The following is a 20,358-nucleotide window of genomic DNA, read 5'->3' on the forward strand; positions in this document are numbered from 1 at the left end:
GCACAGTGCTACATAAATGATCACCATAAATAACTAGCATAGCGCTACATAAATGATCACCATAAATAACTAGCACAGTGCTACATAAATGATCACCATAAATAACTAGCATAGCGCTACATAAATGATCACCATAAATAACTAGCATAGTGCTACATAAATGACATCATCATATATGATCATACTACTTTATTTGACTACAGATCTGTTCATCTGTCTGGTGACATCAAGAGTAGTCGTTCTGTAACCTACTCATCCTACCCGGTTCCTCCAGGCCCAGTAGATATAAACAGGTTTACTCTCCTCCAGGCAGCCCAGCAAACAGGCTGCTTTCATTCTCATTAATTAGCAGCTGAGCTAAACCTCTAAGCCATGAAATCAGCCTTACAGCAATCCACCCAAATCTCCCTCTCTCTTTCTCTCTGGGTTTGTTACAGTGAAAGCCCGCATGTCCTTGGAACTGCACACACATGCCTATCATGCCAGTAAGCCAGAAGCCACGCTACATCTCTTTCCATGGGGCCCTTGGGGGTGTCTCCAAAACACTCCCCCAAGGGCCCCACGTGTCAACGCAATGTGAGCTACAGTATATCGGCTACGTTTGCTACATGCACATACCCTGGACCAGATCCACGACATACAAACGTGGGAATATTGTAGCACGAGGCCGGCACATGAGAGCCGCCCAGAAAGGACGACGTGGGCGCTGACGTTAGCGTGCCAAAATGACATCATCGATGTGAGAGAAAAAAACATTGGTGATCTTGTTCACACTTTGAGCTTTAACTTCTAAAGCTTAATGGAGGCTTCAAAACTCTTTAAAGCCTACACAGACGTTTCACTAATCATGTTTTACTATATCATATAATGGTGATATAAGTAGCCCTTACATACAGTATGGTGCATTGAAGTGTGAACTTGGTGGATTTCTCTATGGATTGATTTGATAACAGTACAGTGAAAGGGAGAATAGATTAAAAACTGACCTTCAATTGCGTTTTGAGAAAACCCTGAACAAAATGAAGACTGAGGAGAATGAATGAATCAATCCCTAACATAATGTATATCACAGAGTTCAATGGTTTCCTTTAACCCAGACACTGCGCTGCATAAACATGCGTGTCACCAGATTTGGTGAATTTTCCACCTCACGTGCCCAGACAGTGATCCCCTCTTTGGAACGACCACTTTGACAGATCAGGGGATGGGCCAATAAGAGAGAGAGTGCATGAAAGAGGGGGATAATGAAAGAGAGAGATAGCAAGAGAAGGAGATCAGGGAGCTTGCAGTGGAGGTGTTGAGACAAAAGGACAGGTACCATTCTACTGGTGAGGAGAAAGACTAGTCAGTTGACAGAGCGAGACTGGCAGATAGAAAGCACAGAGCAAGATAACCTCCGATGTGTATTTAGTGTTGCATTCAAAGACTATTATCATCATCAAACCACTCTGGAACAAAAAAACGGTCAAGAGGAAACCAACATCTAACCAAGAAAATATCTACAGCAGTCTCTACAACCGAAGACTGGAAAGAGAGCTGCTATACTTGTAAAGACAGTACAGAGACTGTTTCCTCGTTATTATTCACCAGCCCAGTAACTGACCATCATGACACATCAGGTCAGCCGCTCCCCGTTCCTCAAGCCCTTCTACACCAGGACCCCGGTTGGTGGGGTCATTCCACAAACCCAGAGACGCCACACGCTCCCCGCCAGCGAGTTCAGGAACCTGACCCCACAGGACGCCATCAGCGTGTTCGAGATCGAGAGAGAAGGTAAGAGTGTCTCCAGATTCTACTGGTTACTCAGAAAATGTTGATTGTATAGGATTTGTTGGATTAGAGATACTTTTGGGTTTTATGTTCAACAAAATGCACATTTATTTTATCATCTCTAACACATAATGACAATAGCTGTCAGTCTCCACAATATAAATAGCTCAGGAAACTAAACAATGCCATAACCACCAAATGTGTGTTCATCACAGATTTTTGTCCCAAAAAATTGATTGTGAATAACATCAATAAACTGTGATAAGAGAACAAGCAGCCTGTAATCCCTGGTTTGTTTGCTAATCTTCCAAGATGCTTCATCTGCTCACTGACTGACTGACTGACCGTGTGTCTTGTCTTTCCTCCCACCAGCATTCGTCTCTGTGTCTGGTGAGTGTCCACTCACTCTTGACGAGGTGCTGAACTTCCTAAGTCAGTGTCCGGAGCTCTCCCTGGGCTGGTTTGAAGAGGGCCAGCTGGTGGCGTTCATCATTGGCTCAGGCTGGGGCAAAGAGAGACTGGAGCAGGTGAGACAGACACCACAATTTACAGTAGTACCTCCATTGTATATTTGGAATTGTTTTGCCCCCAAAAAACAGATATTTGTTTTTCATAATCTAAAAGGTAACCATCAATAAAATACATGTTTTTTTTATTCTGATCATACCGGGTCATCATACCTTTACCTTTCCCTACCCCAGGAGGCCATGACCCAGCATATCCCAGAAACCTCGGCAGTGCACATCCATGTGCTGTCTGTGCACCGCCACGCTCGCCAGCAGGGTAAAGGTTCCATCCTGCTGTGGCGCTACCTGCAGTACCTGCGATGTGTGCCAGGCCTCCGGAGGGCCCTGCTGGCCTGTGAGGAGTTCCTGGTTCCCTTCTACCAGAAGGCAGGCTTCAAGGAGAAGGGGCCTTCTGCCATCACCGTGCCCAACCTCACCTTCCAGGAGATGGAGTACCATATCGGCGGAGCGGCCTACGCACGGCGGAACAGCGGCTGCTAGTCACTGCCGGCCGTCACCACCCCACTCATAATCACATCAACTCTAGCACTGGAACTCATCCACCATGTAAACATAGACTCTGGTCATCACAGTTGACCGTCCAGACCACACTACAGCAGACAGACAGATCCACGCACCAACCTGGTCTCAGAGCATTTCATAATATTCTGTATGTAAATTCGAGACACTCCATTTAGTATGATAGGTTACATTTGGTATGGTTACATAAGACAGATGGTTACTTAAGGAGGGTGGTTGGTCAGGATGAGTGGGCGTATAACACAAACATCTAGCAAAGGTTGCGAGTTCAAATCTCATCACGGACAACTTTACAACTTTTCACTACTTACTACTTTTTAGCTACGTTGCAACTACTTAGCATGTTATCCAAAACTTCCCCTAAGCCTAACCTTAACCCTTTTAGCTGACCTTTCATGTTTAGCTAACCTTTCACATAACTTCAACCTTTACCCTTTTAGCTAATCTTCCCCTAAACCTAACCCTAACCTTAACCCTTTAAACTAACTCATAAACTTAACCCTAACCCTTAGCCTAGCGAATGTTAGCGAGCTTGCTAACGTTAGGCACCTAGCAAGAATTTGCAACATATCATACGTTTTGTAAAATCCCAATATATTGTATGCTTTGTAAAATCTGAACATTTAATACGAATTGTAATTTGTAACATATCATATATGAAATGGGTGATGGGCGTCTACCAATCAACACATACCATACCAAACGTAACATATCATACTAAATGGATTGTCCCAGATTTACATACAGAATAATATGAAATGCTCTGAGATCAGGTTGCAACCACAGGTGCTCCATGAGAGTAGGCACTGCCCCATCAATCTCAGCTGCAGCACCAGCAGGCTCCGAGACACCATCTTTCAGTGCCTCACAGACAGCATCCCGACTCCCTGCAACATAGAGAGGGGACATGCACCACCGCATGAAGGGGACAAGGATGGGTTTTCTTAGAAAACAGCAACAGAAAGCAAAAAAATATCTGTTAGCGATAGAAGACAGAATCAGAATATGTTTGAGATGCAATGTCGAGTTTCAGCATATTTTGTGTATACGTCATTGAATTAACAAAGTTCAAATTTTTCAGTCCCAACATTCTTCATTTTTATTATGCTTAATTTTGAGAGCATTTAAATGAAATATTCCTTGCCACAAATCGTACTTTGTAGTACCATTCTTGTTTGAGGTGTTTATTATTACTAATACTACTATGGTTATTGAGATACTAATACTACTATTGTTATTGAGATACTGTTACTGAGATACTACTATTATTGACTATTTTTGAGTTCTCTGAGTGTGATGTAAATACCATTTTATTTTTGTATTAGTCCTCTGGTGTGTTGAAATCTTAGGCTGTTGCTTATCTTTTCGTATTAACACTATGATGAACTAAGGCAATAAAGGGAAACAATGCCACTGATTTCATAGCTCCTCATGCTCCCTTTAACATTGACATACATCACGAAAACAGTGGTGCCTTCAACAAAGCTGATTGTTAGCGAACGGTAACTAATGTTCATGTCTGAAATTAAACGGCAGCATCAGTCACCACAGAAAATCAAACAGACTTCACTGACGGATTTCTTTTCAAGTTTTTTTTACTTGTTCTATTCAGTTACATATGAGTAGATAGGTAGCTAAAACACTACCTTGTTTCAATCAATCATTACTTCTTAAGAAGCAACAAACAAATAAAAGGATAGCATTCGAGTGCTCAACGTATTGTAACAAAAATATGGCAGTAGTTGGTACATTTATCAGCAAGGCACCAAAGGTATTAATGTCTGATTTGTTTGTCCCTGGTTGTTTTGAGAGGTTGCCTGAATAATTACAAAACCTACTCCTGGATTGTGAGTGTTAAAAACATGAAAATAACATTTTAAAAAGAACAAATTGAAAAAATACAGAAATATTTCCTTCTGTCTATTGTACCAGTGATGACTCCTCCAAACCCTGCCTTATACATGAAGAGAGAGAGAAATGTGGGAGGGGCTTAGATAAGGGGTTAGACCATACCCTTCTCTCATTGGTCAGTGGAGGAGAGAAAATGGTGTGTGTGGGGGGGTGAAAAGAATGTGATTAATGTCTCATGACGAGTGCAGTGGCATTCCTACTTATTCATACAGACAGACCGAGTAAAAAACACAAGCATATTGTCATCAAAGTTCAGTTCACAGAGCCAGAGGAGAGGGAGCTCCACACAGGACCCTCCCCTCCTCTTTAGCCACACTATAGGGCAGAACAGAGACAAGGATTGGTTGATAACACCTGCCAATCGATTCCTCTTGACCTGACGTCCCTCCTCCGGCGCTACCTTCCGTCTCCTCAGTGGAGGTGGGCGTTGAGGTCGTACTTCTCACAGAACTTGTCTGTGAAGGGGATGCAGGTGAGCAGTTCACACCAGTCACACTTGATGGGGTAGACATAGAAAAGCACCACGAGGCCGGCGAACAGCCCCAAGAACACCACCAGGAAGACGATGATCTGCAGCCGCTTGCGGTACATGTCCATGCGTCCGAAGCTGATGTAGGGCAGGAAGGCGAAGGACAAGAAGAAGCCAGAGATGAAGCCAAAGATGTGGGCAAAGTTGTCGATCCAGGGCAGCAGGCCGAAGGCGAAGAGGAAGAGCACCACACACAGCAGCTTGATGAAGGCCCGCCACGGCTGGGCCAGGATCTGCCAGCTCTGGAACAGCTCCACAAACAGGCAGGCCAGGATGCCAAACTGGGAGCCTGCCGGACCCACCTGACGGAGGGAGGGGGAGAGAGAGGGACCACTCAGGTCAACATAGAAATACTCAGCACCTAGAGTGGACACATTCTATTAGACACATTCTATGAGCTGCACAAAACAATGAAAAATCACCCCCAGTCTGAACCATACATATTGTCTGTCTCATCTGACACTATTACCAGTCATGTGTTCTGAGCTGTCCAAATTGAACCCTACATATTGAGGTGTGCGTGTTAGTGTGTGTTATGGGTTTATTGAGACCTCTGCTCTGTAGGGCAGGAAGATGGCGCTGGCTAGGTTTCCGGTGATGCCAGACAGGATGTATATGATGGAGATCCTTAGCCAGCCTGCCAGCTTCTCCAGGTCTCTAAGGATGGTCATCTGGAAGCACACTGACACCATGCAGTGAAGGATCCTACAGGGGGACAGAAAGACACGTTACACCATGATGTGAAGTATCGTACAGGGGGACAGAAAGACACGTTACACCATGATGTGAAGGATCCTACAGGGGGACAGAAAGACACGTTACACCATGATGTGAAGGATCCTACAGGGGGACAGAAAGACACGTTACACCATGATGTGAAGTATCGTACAGGGGGACAGAACGACACGTTACACCATGATGTGAAGGATCGTACAGGGGGACAGAAAGACACGTTACACCATGATGTGAAGGATCCTACAGGGGGACAGAAAGACACGCTACACCATGATGTGAAGTATCGTACAGGGGGACAGAAAGACACGTTACACCATGATGTGAAGGATCCTACAGGGGGACACCACGCAGTGAAGGATCCTACAGGGGGACAGAAAGACACGTTACACCATGATGTGAAGTATCGTACAGGGGGACAGAAAGACACGTTACACCATGATGTGAAGGATCCTACAGGGGGACACCACGCAGTGAAGGATCCTACAGGGGGACAGAAAGACACGTTACACCATGATGTGAAGGATCCTACAGGGGGACAGAAAGACACGTTACACCATGATGTGAAGGATCCTACAGGGGGACACCACGCAGTGAAGGATCCTACAGGGGGACAGAAAGACACGTTACACCATGATGTGAAGTATCGTACAGGGGGACAGAAAGACACGTTACACCATGATGTGAAGGATCCTACAGGGGGACAGAAAGACACGTTACACCATGATGTGAAGGATCCTACAGGGGGACAGAAAGACACGTTACACCATGATGTGAAGGATCCTACAGGGGGACACCACGCAGTGAAGGATCCTACAGGGGGACAGAAAGACACGTTACACCATGATGTGAAGGATCCTTCAGGGGGACAGAAAGACACGTTACACCATGATGTGAAGGATCCTACAGGGGGACAGAAAGACACGCTACACCATGCAGTGAAGGATCCTACAGGAGGACTGAATGACACGTTACCCCATGATGTGAAGTATCGTACAGGGGGACAGAACGACACGTTACCCCATGAAGGATCCTACAGGGGGACAGAACGACACGTTACCCCATGCAGTGAAGGATCCTACAGGAGGACTGAAAGACACGTTACCCCATGCAGTGAAGGATCCTACAGGGAGACAGAAAGACACGCTACACCATGCAGTGAAGGATCCTACAGGAGGACTGAAAGACACGTTACACCATGCAGTGAAGGATCCTACAGGAGGACTGAAAGACACGTTACACCATGATGGATCCTACAGCGTGTATGCGTGTGAATGTAAGAGTATGTCCTCTGCATGTGATGAAGGGATCCAGCTAATCCGGCTGCTGTGAGAAGACACCTCCCCAGCCAGCCAACCAGGGATCTCTAGTTTATCCAGCATCAATATGTCTCTGCTGTCTGTCTATCTCCTCAAGCCTAATGAGGGCTGCTGCCTGCAGAGGGGACACTTCCTTTAATTACCCCGGGGAGGAGAGGAGAGACGGATAAGAGGCAGCAGAGAGATGAAAGAGGACTGCTACTCTGCTCCCTCCTCTTCCTCAGTGGTACGTTAGTGTACACACTCAGCTCCTGCTACTAATAGGCTCATGACACCTGCGCTGTGGAACCACTGACATTCTGACTGAAGAAGTCAAAGACAAAAATGAGTGGCTTGAAGAAGGAGCTATTGGAGAACGTGTACATGAAACATAATGAACCAGTGAGAGGACACATAATTGGTCACTCAATGGAAGGAATCGTAGGCCACCCTTCTGTCTCATTGTAATACAGCTGCTCCAGGGATGTCTAACAGTACAGTACCGGTCGAATGTATTAAATGCTGCTAAGATGGACAGAGGATTTGTTATGAAATGGCGGAGGCAGGCAGCCACTTACCCAGCGTGCAGGAAGAGAGAGAGCCACAGTCTGTAGAACTGGTCTGGGATCTCTGGGTTGAGGAAAGGCAGCAGGCCACACACATCATCCATGCAGTGAACCTGGGGGAGGAGGTAGAATACATCACCTACAGGACACCATCTCACTCTTTGTCTCTCTTGGCACACACGCACACGTGAAACCACACACACAATAGCATAACTGATGCCCACTGAATTTACGATCACTTTTTTTTTTACTGCCAAGCTATTCTAAGATAAGGATGTCACTGCAAGTACTAGTAGTAGAGGATGCATTTTTATTTGACACATAGGAATACATCATATTGATAATGAAGAACCTCATGCGTGAATATATTTACTTGTGGCCTGGATATTCTGTAGCTCAGAGCAGAGGGGATTACAGTGAGGACAGTTTGCCTACTCAGTAGGGTATTGTGTGGCACCCTGTATGGTGATTAAACACTAGCCACTCTCACAGCTTAGATCTGTCTCGTTATCCTAGTCTTTGTAGGACTGGGGCTATCGTATCCATCATACTAGCTAGCCACTGAAGAGGACTTGGCAATATCCTAACGCAACGTAATAGTCAGATATTCATTGAGTAGAGAGATGCTTACTTACTTGGGAGCAGAGAGTAGCCTCCTCGTGGAAGTAGCCCTTCATGAAGTCACAATACTCCCTGGACGTGATCTCACACCTGAGGAACGGGAGAACCACAGCATGACCTCGTGACCACACACTCCTTTGACTCCTCCCCTTCATGTGCACTGATAGGTCATGAACATGACACATGGTGACCACTACACTGCTTACATATTGCTGCTTTACCAGATCAGTGAAAATGAAGGCAAGAGGGGAGAGGAAGTCCATGTAGATTATTGAGATGCAGCCTTGTTTAAACATCCATCTACCAACTACATGTACCACAGACACAGGCAAATCAACATCAACATCAATAGTAAATAGACTCTGAATGTGTGTGTTGTGTCTGGCGTGAATGTTTGCATGTTTGGTTTTGTATGTAGGCTCTCCTCACCTCCCTTTTGTGCCGATGCAGCAGGGCCGGCCTGTGATGGTGCAGTCTATGTGAGGCAGGTTGGTGTGGTTCCCTGTGTTGTACCTGGTGCAAACCTAAAAACACAGCCAGAGGAAACAGTGAGACACTGACTGATTGACAGGTCCTCTGACCTCTCACCCTCTCATCATGACCAATGGGGTTCCACAATACTCACTGGCCACTTGGTGATGTCATCAGGCCATTCATGCGGTGCCACCGAAGCTGGCTCTAGACAAATCCTGTTGTGGGGTGAAAAATATGAATGAAATATTAGTATGGATACACAGTTCAGTCAGTGGTCCCAATAAACACACAGTGTAACTACAGTAGCATGAGGGGTGTGACGGCGTACTGCTGAATGTCAGAGTGGTTCTCTCACCGGGGGTCCTGATGGCACACTGAGCCGTACTGCCTGTCTCTGCCCTCCAGCTGAGGGGTGCTGGGAGGCCCCGGCCACTTCACCCACACGGCCAGAGTACTCTGAGACAAAACAAAGATGGAAAGGTAAAAATATTGACCCCTGAATAGATCTCTCGTGGAGGTAGAGTACAAAAGAGTGAGGTGGAGAGAGTGAGTGAGAGGGACGGAGAGGGATTCACGACTCACCGAACACTCCTCCTCTGAGGTCTGTAGACAGCCGGAGCGGTCGTTGCGCACACAGCAGGCAGAGTCTCTCTCTATGTCTCGCTTGTCCCGGATCAGGTCGTGCACCTGCTGGTCCTGACGCATGCAGGGAGAGTACTTGGCCCCCAGGTGGATCAGAGCCTCCTAACGAGGGAGACAGATGGCATGCAGACAGTCAGGAATAGACACATAGAACACCATCCCTTTATCAGGCCTAGTTAAAGCGCTCAAATAAGTACCTTCCAAACGGAAAGGATAGGACATATCTGGTCATGGAACAGAATGTTGGAATGAACAAAAGGGGAACAATGTGAATGTGCTTACTGAACTGGGCCCGACCCAGAAGTTCTCTTGTTGTACAAACTTGACATTTTCATATACACCTTTGTTTCTTAGAACCTGGGGAGGGAAACATTTCATATTTCAAGTTGATCCTGGAAGGATGGAATAGAAGGTCATAACGACTGTAAGGACATTGCAAAGCTGTAATGATTTGTTCAGAGGACTCTTGAATATAGTTTTGGATTATTTGATTAATAATTTACTGCACGGTTAGGAGCTAGAAACACAAGCATTTCACTGCACCCGCAATAACGCCTGCTAAACTGTGTATGCGACAAATAAACTGATTTGATTTGACCAGGGAAGTGAGGTGGTACTCACAGAATCAACCGTCTCGTGCTGGGAGAAGCCCACGGGGGCGATGCCATAGATGCAGACAGCCAGGATGGTGATCAGCAAGTGGACAACAGTGATCCAGTACGTAAAGAAAGGCCTAATGGAAACACAATGTCCATATTATAAAACAACGGTTTTAAACAGAAGTGCTCTACTCTACACCAATGGTCTCATATATTAAACACGCTGAGCCTCAGCATGGTCTTAGAGACCATTACCTATGGTCATCCATGTCCTCTATCTGCCTCTTCACATAGCTGTCGATGCGCTTGCGGTAGGTGCGGTTGGTGAGCTTCCCCACCATGCCCAGCCCGTAGGGCCTCTTCTCCCGAGCGAACAGCTTCTTGACGGGCACAACGATGCGCTGACCCCGTCGCTGTCCGTTCACACTCACCACCTCCTGCCGCAAGGGCACCTTGGGCGGTCCTGGGGTTCCCTCTTTGGCCTTACGCCACCCTCGCTCCAGAGGCCTGGGAGGGGAGGGGAGACAGAGAGGAGGAGGGGTAAAGTCAGTTTAAAGAGGAACCCACCACAGAACCACCCTTGGAGAGCGTGTAGGTTCTCTTTAAACCAAACACTGTGTCATCACAACTGAATGTTTCACTGAGATGCTCTGGTAGTGTATTGGATATTGGCAACAGGAAACCAAAGATACTGTAGTCATTTCAGATGTTTCTGTGGACTTGTTGTCATGATGGGTGTGCCTGACTCACAGCATGAGATGGCTCCTCTCCAGTTCACTCTTGTCCAGAGCGCTGCCGGTCAGCTCCGTCTCATCCAGTTTACTGCCCTCCTCCTGCACCACATCCATCATAGCCGCCTCCGACGGAGACTCAAACACCTCGTCAGCGTATGTGGACAACTCTTCCTGCATCAGACAGTCCTGGGGGAGGGATTGGGAGGGGGTAGGCCAGGTCTGAGAACAGTAGTGGGTGGGAACTAGGCACAGGAGATTTTCCTGGTCAGCTCACACATGGTTTAGGAAAAACTCCTGGCCGTAATGAAAACACACACTAACTGGTCGGCCAATCACAGGCCTTTAGACTCTATCCCTGGCTGCAACTCTGTTAGAGACCTCCAGGGGGTGCTGTATGTTCCCTTTTAGATGGAGGCTTGAGATTAGTTTCTAACTACAGAGTAGATGAGGACATGTCCTTACTCTGGCGAAGAAGGATGTGTCCAGCTCATCAGGTAAGTCCACCACGTCCTCCTCCATGAAGCTGGCAGGGGTGAAGCTGCGTCTCTGCATCCGCCGCAGGGTGGCGTTTTCCCGCAGGGAGCGCCCCTGAAACGCACAACACTATAAGCTGTCACCTAGCACAGCAGGCTGTAGTGTTTTGTCTAGTGCCATACAGCAAACAAACGGTGCAGACACACAAACACACACACACACACACGCACACACTAACATTGAGTTGAGTGTCTTTTTGCATGTCAGAATTGTTGGAGACAGTACCTCATAATTATAACACATGCATAGTAGGCATATCAGAGCTTGAGGAGCCATGTTTGTTCATTCCTCCACATCACTCTTGCACTTCCAAAACAGTAAGCTCTTTCATAACAGTAGTCCTAAGCACAGCACTGCTGCTCTTGAACATGCAACACAGCACATAGTGGTCTCCCTCAACACTGAATGACACAACACAGCACATAGTGGTCTCCCTCAACACTGAATGACACAACACAGCACATAGTGGTCTCCCTCAACACTGAATGACACAACACAGCACATAGTGGTCTACCTCAACACTGAATGACACAACACAGCACATAGTGGTCTCCCTCAACACTGAATGACACAACACAGCACATAGTGGTCTCCCTCAACACTGAATGACACAACACAGCACATAGTGGTCTCCCTCAACACTGAATGACACAACACAGCACATAGTGGTCTCCCTCAACACTGAATGACACAACACAGCACATAGTGGTCTCCCTCAACACTGAATGACACAACACAACACAGCACATAGTGGTCTCCCTCGACACTGAATGACACAACACAACACAGAGATAATGTCTCCTTTTGAAAATAAATGTATCCGCCCCGATGGAACTCAGTGTTGTTCTAGAACGCCGGAGGCCGACTGATTCCACACAACTGATCAGGCCATGCTGTTTCACTGAGGGTACCTTATCGATTAAGGGAAGAGTTTGGTCATAGTGGTACTGGGTGGGTATGGTTTGGATCTGTGTGTACAGTACAGTAGAGGGCTTTAGCAGCTGACAGTCTCTAAAATAATTATTCACTTCCTTCAATAGAATGTCTCGTCACACAGCAAGCTCACCTTAACCAGAGCTGCTGCTGCCCTGAAGCTCATCTTGGCGACAGACTCCCTCTTGCGTCGCCGCGGCAGCCGGTTGAGGCCTGAGCGGGAGGAGGTGAAGGAGCAGAGGGAGGCGGCGCCGGGGGTGACGGGGGTCTGGGGCACGCTGTAACCGTCCACCTCCTCCACCATACGGAACGCACGCCCCCTCGCCAACGGGTCCACGATCTGAAGATGACAGACACAGGCAGAGCGGTTAAGAACAGGCTATCTAGGACTGAGTTTATATTGTGAAACTGGATTATGTTCGAATAATCAACCAAGATTCTAATCGAAAAAAAACTACTGTGGATACCACAGGAAATGAAAGATAAACATTGATACATCCTAAAATATGTTATCAAGATCCACAATGAAACCCTCACTGAGGTACAAAAGTACTATAGGCATAATGACCCAAATATATAGATGACAGAGGTATCATACCTTCTGCATGCCAAAGGCGTGTGCTGAGGAGGGTACGTAGAGGGGCGGGGGCGTCTCGGTGCTGGTCAGAGAGATGTTGTCCTGACTGGACAGGTCCATCTCCCGGATCACCTGGGGCTTCAGACGGCCATAGCGCATGCTGCAATGGCGCAGACTCTTCCTCTGCCATTTCTGGGTGGCATCGCCGTCCTTACTGACCCCGAACCAGTCCGCTGTGCCCCTGACACCACAAACACCAGCCACTCAGTCCGCGGGAAGCACACATCTCATCTCACAAACTCCAACCTATCCACAGAACTCTCTCTGATCACCTAGTTCCACAGTACTTCTCTTGTAGAGGGAGTCTGCTAACTCCAGCTATCTAGCACAGAGTGCATCAGTTATTAGCCTGAGAGATATAGAGCTGTCATTAGATGTCCCTCCTCAAAGCTCGATTTGGAAGACTGGGTGGGCAAACATGCAATGAACTGATAACGCCACACTTCCCAAGAATGGAAAAAAATGACTAATTGTTCTTGACTGCACTAGTAATAGGCCATCAACCAGAGAGAGGGAAGCCCAGACGTGTTCCAGTCCAGGCACACACGCCCACACACACACACACCCACACACATGCCCACACCCACCCACCCACCCACCCACCCACACACACACACACACACACACACACACACACACACACACACACCACACACACCGTCTCTCTCATGGGTCTGGTGTATATGTATTACTTTGTCTGCCTTTGCAGCATTACAGCACAGTAATAAAGTCATAAACATTTGAATAAATGTAAAGACTGAACACTCTCCACTCTCAAAGCATGCTGGAAGTATTCTGCTGCTGGAAATGAGAATGATATACTGCTCTCCCGGGAATAGACCCAGATTCTTCTGATAATTCGTAGGCGATCGAATAAACCCCTACTTCTGTATTTTTGTAAATAATACCTGGTTTACAATATCTAAGGAAGTCTCAAGGTTTTGCTTGCCTGAGGTAGAGAATCTCATGATAAGCTGTAGACCACACTATCTACCTAGAGAGTTTTCATCTGTAGTTTTCGTAGCTGTCTACATACCACCACAGACTGATGCTGGCACTAAGACCGCACTCAATGAGCTGCATTCCGCCATAAGCAAATGGGAATACGCTCACCTAGAGGTGGTGCTCCTTGTAGCCGGGGACTTTAATGCAGGATGCAGCATGTTAAATGTGCAACCAGAGGGGAAAAAACTCGGGACCACCTTTACTCCACACAGAGAGAAGCATACAAAGCTCTCCCTCGTCCTCCATTTGGCAAATCTGACCATAATTCTATCCTCTTGATTCCTGCTTACATGCAAAAATTAAAACAGGAAGCACCAGTGACTCGATCAATAAAAAGGTGGTCAGATGAAGCAGATGCTAAGCTACAGGACTGTTTTGCTAGCACAGACTGGAATATGTTCCAGGATTCCTCCAATGGCATTGAGGAGTACACAACATCAGTCATTGGCTTCATCAATAAGTGCATCGATGACGTCGTCCCCACAGCGACTGTACGTACATACCCCAACAAGAAGCCATGGATTACAGGCAACATCCACACTGAGCTAAAGGCTAAAGCTGCCGTTTTCAAGGAGTGGGACTCTAACCCGGAAGCTTATAAGAAATCCCGCTATGCCCTCCGACGAACCATCAAAGTGTCAATACAGGACTAAGATCGAATCGTACTACACCGGCCCTGACACTCATCGGATGTGGCAGGGCTTGCAAACCATTACAGACTACTAAGGGATGCACAGCCGAGAGCTGCCCAGTGACACAAGCCTATCAGACTAGCTAAACTACCTGTATGCTCGCTTCGAGGCAAATAACACTGAAACATGCATATGAGAGCACCAGCTGTTCCGGAAGACTGTGTGATCACGCACTCCGAAGCCGATGTGAGTAAGAACTTATCACAGGTCAACACTCACACGGCCAGACGGATTACCAGGACGTGTACTGCGAGCATGCACTGACCAACTGGTGTCTTCACTGATATTTTCAACCTCTCCCTGTCCGAGTCTGTAATACCAACATGTTTTAAGCAGACCACCATAGTCCCTGTGCCCAAGAACACTAAGGTAACTTGCCTAAATGACTACCGACCTGTAGCACTCACATCTGTAGCCATGAAGTGCTTCGAAAAGGCTGGTCATGGCTTACATCAACACTATTATCCCAGAAACCATAGACCCACTCCAATTTGCATACCGCTCTAACAGATCCACAGATGATGCAATCGCTATTGCACTCCACACTGCCCTTTCCCACCTGGACAAAAGGAGCACCTGTGTGAGAATGCCATTCATTGACTACAGCCCAGCGTTCAACACCATAGTGCCCTCAAAGCTCATCAATAAGCTAAGGACCCTGGGACTAAACACCTCCCTCTGCAACTGGATCCTGGACTTCCTGACGGGCCGCCCCCAGGTGGTAAGGGTAGGTAACAACACATCCGCCACGCTGATCCTCAACACAGGAGCCCCTCAGGGGTGCGTGCTCAGTCCCCTCCTGTACTCCCTGTTCACTCATGACTGCACGGCCAGGCATGACTCCAAAACCATCATTAAGTTTGCCGATGACACAACAGTGATAGGCCTGATCACCGACCAAGACGAGACAGCCTATAGGGAGGAGGTCAGAGACCTGGCCGTGTGGTGCCAGGACAACAACCTCTCCCTCAACGTGATCAACACAAAGGAGATGATTGTGGACTACGGGAAAAAGAGGACCGAGCATGCCTCCATTCTCATCGACGGGGCTGATGTGGAGCAGGTTGAGAGCTTCAAGTTCCTTGGTGTCCACATCACCAACAAACTAACATGGTCCAAGCACACCAGGACAGTCATGAAGCGGGCACGACAAAACCTATTCCCCCTCAGGAGACTGAAAAGACTTGGCATGGGTCAAAGATCCTCAGATCCTCAAAAGGTTCTATAGCTGCAACATTGAGAGCATGGTTGCATTACTTCCTGGTTTGGCAACTACTCGGCCTCTGACCGCAAGGCACTACAGAGGGTAGTGCGTACGGCCCAGTACATCACTGGGGCCAAGCTCTCTGCCATCCAGGACCTCTATACCAGGTGGTGTCAGAGGAAGGCCCTATTGTCGAAGACTCCAGCCACCCTAGTCATAGATTGTTCTCTCTTATACCGCACGGCAAGCGGTACCGGAGTGCCAAGTCTAGGTCCAAGAGGCTTCTAAACAGCTTCTACCCCCAAGCCATAAGACTCCTGAACATCTAATCAAATGGCCACCCAGACTATATATCAAATGCCCCCCCTCCCCTCCCCCTCTTTTACACCACTGCTATTCTCTGTTATCATCTATGCATAGTCACTTTAATAACTCTACCTACATGTACAAATTACCTCAACTAACTACTAACAACTAATTTGTTTTGACAAGCTAACAATCGATGTAAGTCATGTTTTTTTAAGGGAGATTTGGCCATTTAAGTAAAATCAAACCTACAATGGAGTTGATTTGATCGTGTTTCGATGTTCCAAACATATTGCTCACCACATGTCTTCTGCAGAGGGACAACAGGGAGCCAGGCGAAAACGAGTTTTGATCAGTCATGGAGATAAAAGTGCTGAAAACAAAAAGTCTCTCTATTTAAAAAGAAGATGGAGAACAAGCTCTTAAGGAAAAATACTTGGGACTTTGGTGTAAAATAATATTGCGATAGTTGATACGATATATTGACAAAAAAAAATATTACGATATGGAACTATCGATTTCTTCCCTCACCACTACTACCCACTGAACTGGTTTTCTCCTGGCTCTCTCTTGTCCCTCTACAGAAGACATATGGTGAGCAATATGTTTGGAACATCGAAACACAATAAAATCACAGTATCAAATAGAAATACATATATACTCGTGAGAATCATGATATTATTGTATCATGAGGTCCCTGGGAATTCCAAGCCCTACTCCCTAACAACAGTAATTATAGCCCACTAAACTCCTACTGTACCTGTTGCATGTAAAGGATTATTCTGGGTAATATGGACAAATCATTTGAAATACTGTGTCCTGTGTTCCCCTGGGTTGTGGATGGATGTACTATCTCTATCAGTCTGTTAGTGACATGATTGAATTTCTGGCATTCCAGACCAGCTGCCCTGTCCTCCAGGTCGTGGCGTGTCATCAGAGTCTGTCAGTCTGCCATCCGTGACCTCTGAGGCTATAAATAGACCTCTGCCTGATGGAACATCTGGAGCGACTCTCTCCCGCTCCCTCTGGCTCTCTCGCTCTCTCTACCTCTCCGGGTCTCTCGCTCTCTACCTCTGCCCCCCTCTCTAGCCCTCTACCTCTGCCCCCCTCTCTCGCCTTCTACCTCTGCCTCGCTCTACCTCTGCCTCGCTCTACCTCTGCCTCGCTCTACCTTGGTCTCTCTCTCTCTCTCTTTTTAATGGCATGGGAAACATATGTTTATCAAATTAGATTTGTTTTCAAATTCTTTGTGGGTCTGTGTAATCTGAGGGAAATAAGTGTCTCTAATATGGTCATACATTTGGCAGGAGGTTAGGAAGTGCAGCTCAGTTTCCACCTCATTTTGTGGGCAGTGTGCACATAGCCTGTCTTCTCTTAAGATCCAGGTCTGCCTTTGGCGGCCTTTCTCAATAGCAAGCTCTCTCTCTCTCTGCCTCTCTCTCTCTCGGCCTCTCTCTCTCTCTGCCCCTCTCAGCCTTTGCCTCTTTTTTTCTGTGAGCTGTTTTCTATTGAATCATATAATCTGTACATTCAATAAGGATGACAATACATTGTTCTCTGCCTCTGCCAGTCTAATCTAATCAGGTGCTGCAGAAGGCCAAGCTAACCCAACCCTGCCGCTATACACAAACTAACCAGAGTGGCTTAGTTTAAAAAGCAACTCAGGTTAGTTTAAGACTCAGTCAAACGCAAGTATGGTCTTTTAATGACTGTAACATCAAATCAGTGGACATGTATTCTATGGTCCCTAACTCACACAGAGATTCATAAAGTCTGAGGCGACATTATTGTTGCTTAGTCTTTGGCCTGACCACAATGGAATGCGGTGGTTGTTGTGTATTCCAGGAAAATGGCAGGTCCCTGTGTTAGGCTCCTTTATTATGACCAATTCAGTGTGAGTCAGATGTGTCAATGAGGTGAGTCATATAACAAAACCAGTCATAGCACAAAGAGAAAACAACAGCACCCCTGAAGAGAGGCTTATAGCTATAGGCAATGGAAGACAGTTCATTCAGTTCATTCAAGCTGTGTTTTTATGCCAGATGCAGTTTTCTATCTTACGGAGACCCTGCACCCTCTTGATAATTATCTCTGTTCTGAACTTCATACTCTTTGTACTCCCTAGATCTGAGCCATTACCAACATAACCTAGGACACAAACATTGGTGGGGTAAACACTCAGCTAAACCTGTGTCAGTATGTTATCCATCACAGGATGTTCTGGCTCCCCATGGTTGCATACTGTATGTTACTGTAATCAGACAGGAAGTGCTGTCCTCATTGGCCAGTGTACTGTAGGCCCAGTCTGACCTCTGACCTCTGGCCTGCAGTACCTGAGCAGGGTTCTGGAGAGAGAGTGATGCTTCCTGGGGCCGCGGCGAGATGCCCGCTGACCCTTAACGGGCACTGTGTTAATCCGCTCAAAGTGCACCCTTCTGCTGCTGGAGACGGGCAGGGGGAGAGGGTAGGGAGGTGAGAGGAGGAGGAGGACAGGGGGAGAGGGTAGGGAGGTGAGAGGAGGAGGAGGACAGGGGGAGAGGGTAGGGAGGTGAGAGGAGGAGGAGGACAGGGGGAGAAGGTAGGGAGGTGAGAGGAGGAGGAGGACAGGGGGAGAGGGTAGGGAGGTGAGAGGAGGAGGAGGACAGGGGGAGAGGGTAGGGAGGTGAGAGGAGGAGGAGGACAGGGGGAGAGGGTAGGAAGGTGAGAGGAGGAGGAGGACAGGGGGAGAGGGTAGGAAGGTGAGAGGAGGAGGAGGACAGGGGGAGAGGGTAGGAAGGTGAGAGGAGGAGGAGGACAGGGGGAGAAGGTAGGGAGGTGAGAGGAGGAGGAGGACAGGGGGAGAGGGTAGGGAGGTGAGAGGAGGAGGAGGACAGGGGGAGAGGGTAGGGAGGTGAGAGGAGGAGGAGGACAGGGGGAGGGGGTAGGAAGGTGAGAGGAGGAGGAGGACAGGGGGAGAGGGTAGGAAGGTGAGAGGAGGAGGAGGACAGGGGGAGAGGGTAGGAAGGTGAGAGGAGGAGGAGGACAGGGGGAGAAAGTAGGGAGGTGAGAGGAGGACAGGGGGAGAGGGTAGGGAGGTGAGAGGAGGAGGAGGACAGGGGGAGAGGGTAGGGAGGTGAGAGGAGGAGGAGGACAGGGGGAGAGGGTAGGAAGGTGAGAGGAGGAGGAGGACAGGGGGAGAGGGTAGGGAGGTGAGAGGAGGAGGAGGACAGGGGGAGAAGGTAGGGAGGTGAGAGGAGGAGGAGGACAGGGGGAGAGGGTAGGGAGGTGAGAGGAGGAGGAGGACAGGGCAGGGGGAGGGTGGAGAAGGTAGGAAGGTGAGAGGAGGAGGAGGACAGGGCAGGGGGAGGGTGGAGAAGGTAGGAAGGTGAGAGGAGGAGGAGGACAGGGGGAGAGGGTAGGGAGGTGAGAGGAGGAGGAGGACAGGGGGAGAAGGTAGGGAGGTGAGAGGAGGAGGAGGACAGGGCAGGGGGAGGGTGGAGAAGGTAGGAAGGTGAGAGGAGGAGGAGGACAGGGCAGGGGGAGGGTGGAGAAGGTAGGAAGGTGAGAGGAGGAGGAGGACAGGGGGAGAGGGTAGGGAGGTGAGAGGAGGAGGAGGACAGGGGGAGAAGGTAGGGAGGTGAGAGGAGGAGGAGGACAGGGCAGGGGGAGGGTGGAGAAGGTAGGAAGGTGAGAGGAGGAGGAGGACAGGGCAGGGGGAGGGTGGAGAAGGTAGGAAGGTGAGAGGAGGAGGAGGACAGGGGGAGAGGGTAGGGAGGTGAGAGGAGGAGGAGGACAGGGCAGGGGGAGGGTGGAGAAGGTAGGAAGGTGAGAGGAGGAGGAGGACAGGGGGAGAGGGTAGGAAGGTGAGAGGAGGAGGAGGACAGGGCAGGGGGGGGGAGAAGGTAGGAAGGTGAGAGGAGGAGGAGGACAGGGCAGGGGGAGAGTGGAGAAGGTAGGAAGGTGAGAGGAAGAGGGTGGGAGGTAGAGGAGGACAGGGCAGGGGGAGAAGGTAGGAAGGTGAGAGGAGGGTGAGAGGTGGAGGAGGACAGGGCAGGGGGGGGGGGGTAGGGAGGTGAGAGGAGGAGGAGGACAGGGAAGGGGGAGGGTGGAGAAGGTAGGAAGGTGAGAGGAGGAGGAGGACAGGGG

General features: G+C 48.4%; 2 protein-coding genes across 7 annotated transcripts in view; one reads left to right on the plus strand and one right to left on the minus strand.

Moving 5' to 3' along the window:
• The first annotated feature begins 1,177 nt into the window (after positions 1-1,177).
• LOC110538456 (serotonin N-acetyltransferase-like) lies at positions 1,178-4,233 on the plus strand. Its single transcript, XM_021625288.3, has 3 exons — positions 1,178-1,773; positions 2,143-2,297; positions 2,472-4,233. Exons 1-3 carry the CDS (start codon positions 1,608-1,610, stop codon positions 2,775-2,777), a joined length of 627 nt encoding a protein of 208 aa, XP_021480963.2. The 5' UTR covers positions 1,178-1,607; the 3' UTR covers positions 2,778-4,233.
• A 160-nt stretch (positions 4,234-4,393) lies between these two features.
• The window catches only part of LOC110538455 (inactive rhomboid protein 1), a 50,669-nt gene continuing 34,704 nt past the window's right edge, over positions 4,394-20,358 (minus strand). Inside the window, exons 4-19 of one of the 6 annotated variants that reach the window (XM_036938331.2) lie at positions 18,567-18,674; positions 12,988-13,207; positions 12,523-12,729; positions 11,385-11,510; positions 10,939-11,108; positions 10,444-10,695; positions 10,211-10,322; positions 9,872-9,946; positions 9,530-9,691; positions 9,303-9,403; positions 9,099-9,162; positions 8,903-8,997; positions 8,488-8,563; positions 7,865-7,965; positions 5,808-5,961; positions 4,394-5,558 (exon numbers count right to left, since the gene is read on the minus strand). In XM_036938331.2, the coding sequence (XP_036794226.2) occupies positions 5,139-5,558; positions 5,808-5,961; positions 7,865-7,965; positions 8,488-8,563; positions 8,903-8,997; positions 9,099-9,162; positions 9,303-9,403; positions 9,530-9,691; positions 9,872-9,946; positions 10,211-10,322; positions 10,444-10,695; positions 10,939-11,108; positions 11,385-11,510; positions 12,523-12,729; positions 12,988-13,207; positions 18,567-18,674 (2,443 nt within the window). In that variant the 3' untranslated portion in view covers positions 4,394-5,138. Of the gene's footprint in view, positions 5,559-5,807; positions 5,962-6,840; positions 7,202-7,864; positions 7,966-8,487; positions 8,564-8,902; positions 8,998-9,098; positions 9,163-9,302; positions 9,692-9,871; positions 9,947-10,210; positions 10,323-10,443; positions 10,696-10,938; positions 11,165-11,384; positions 11,511-12,367; positions 12,425-12,522; positions 12,730-12,987; positions 13,208-18,566; positions 18,675-20,358 lie in introns of those variants that run through there. The other 5 variants (XM_036938332.2, XM_090193375.1, XM_090193376.1 and 2 more) reach the window with 5 other exon arrangements.

Source organism: Oncorhynchus mykiss, chromosome 12, assembly GCF_057628025.1.
Source record: "Oncorhynchus mykiss isolate SJ-2025 chromosome 12, ASM5762802v1, whole genome shotgun sequence".
In the NCBI taxonomy this organism is placed as follows: domain Eukaryota; kingdom Metazoa; phylum Chordata; class Actinopteri; order Salmoniformes; family Salmonidae; genus Oncorhynchus; species Oncorhynchus mykiss.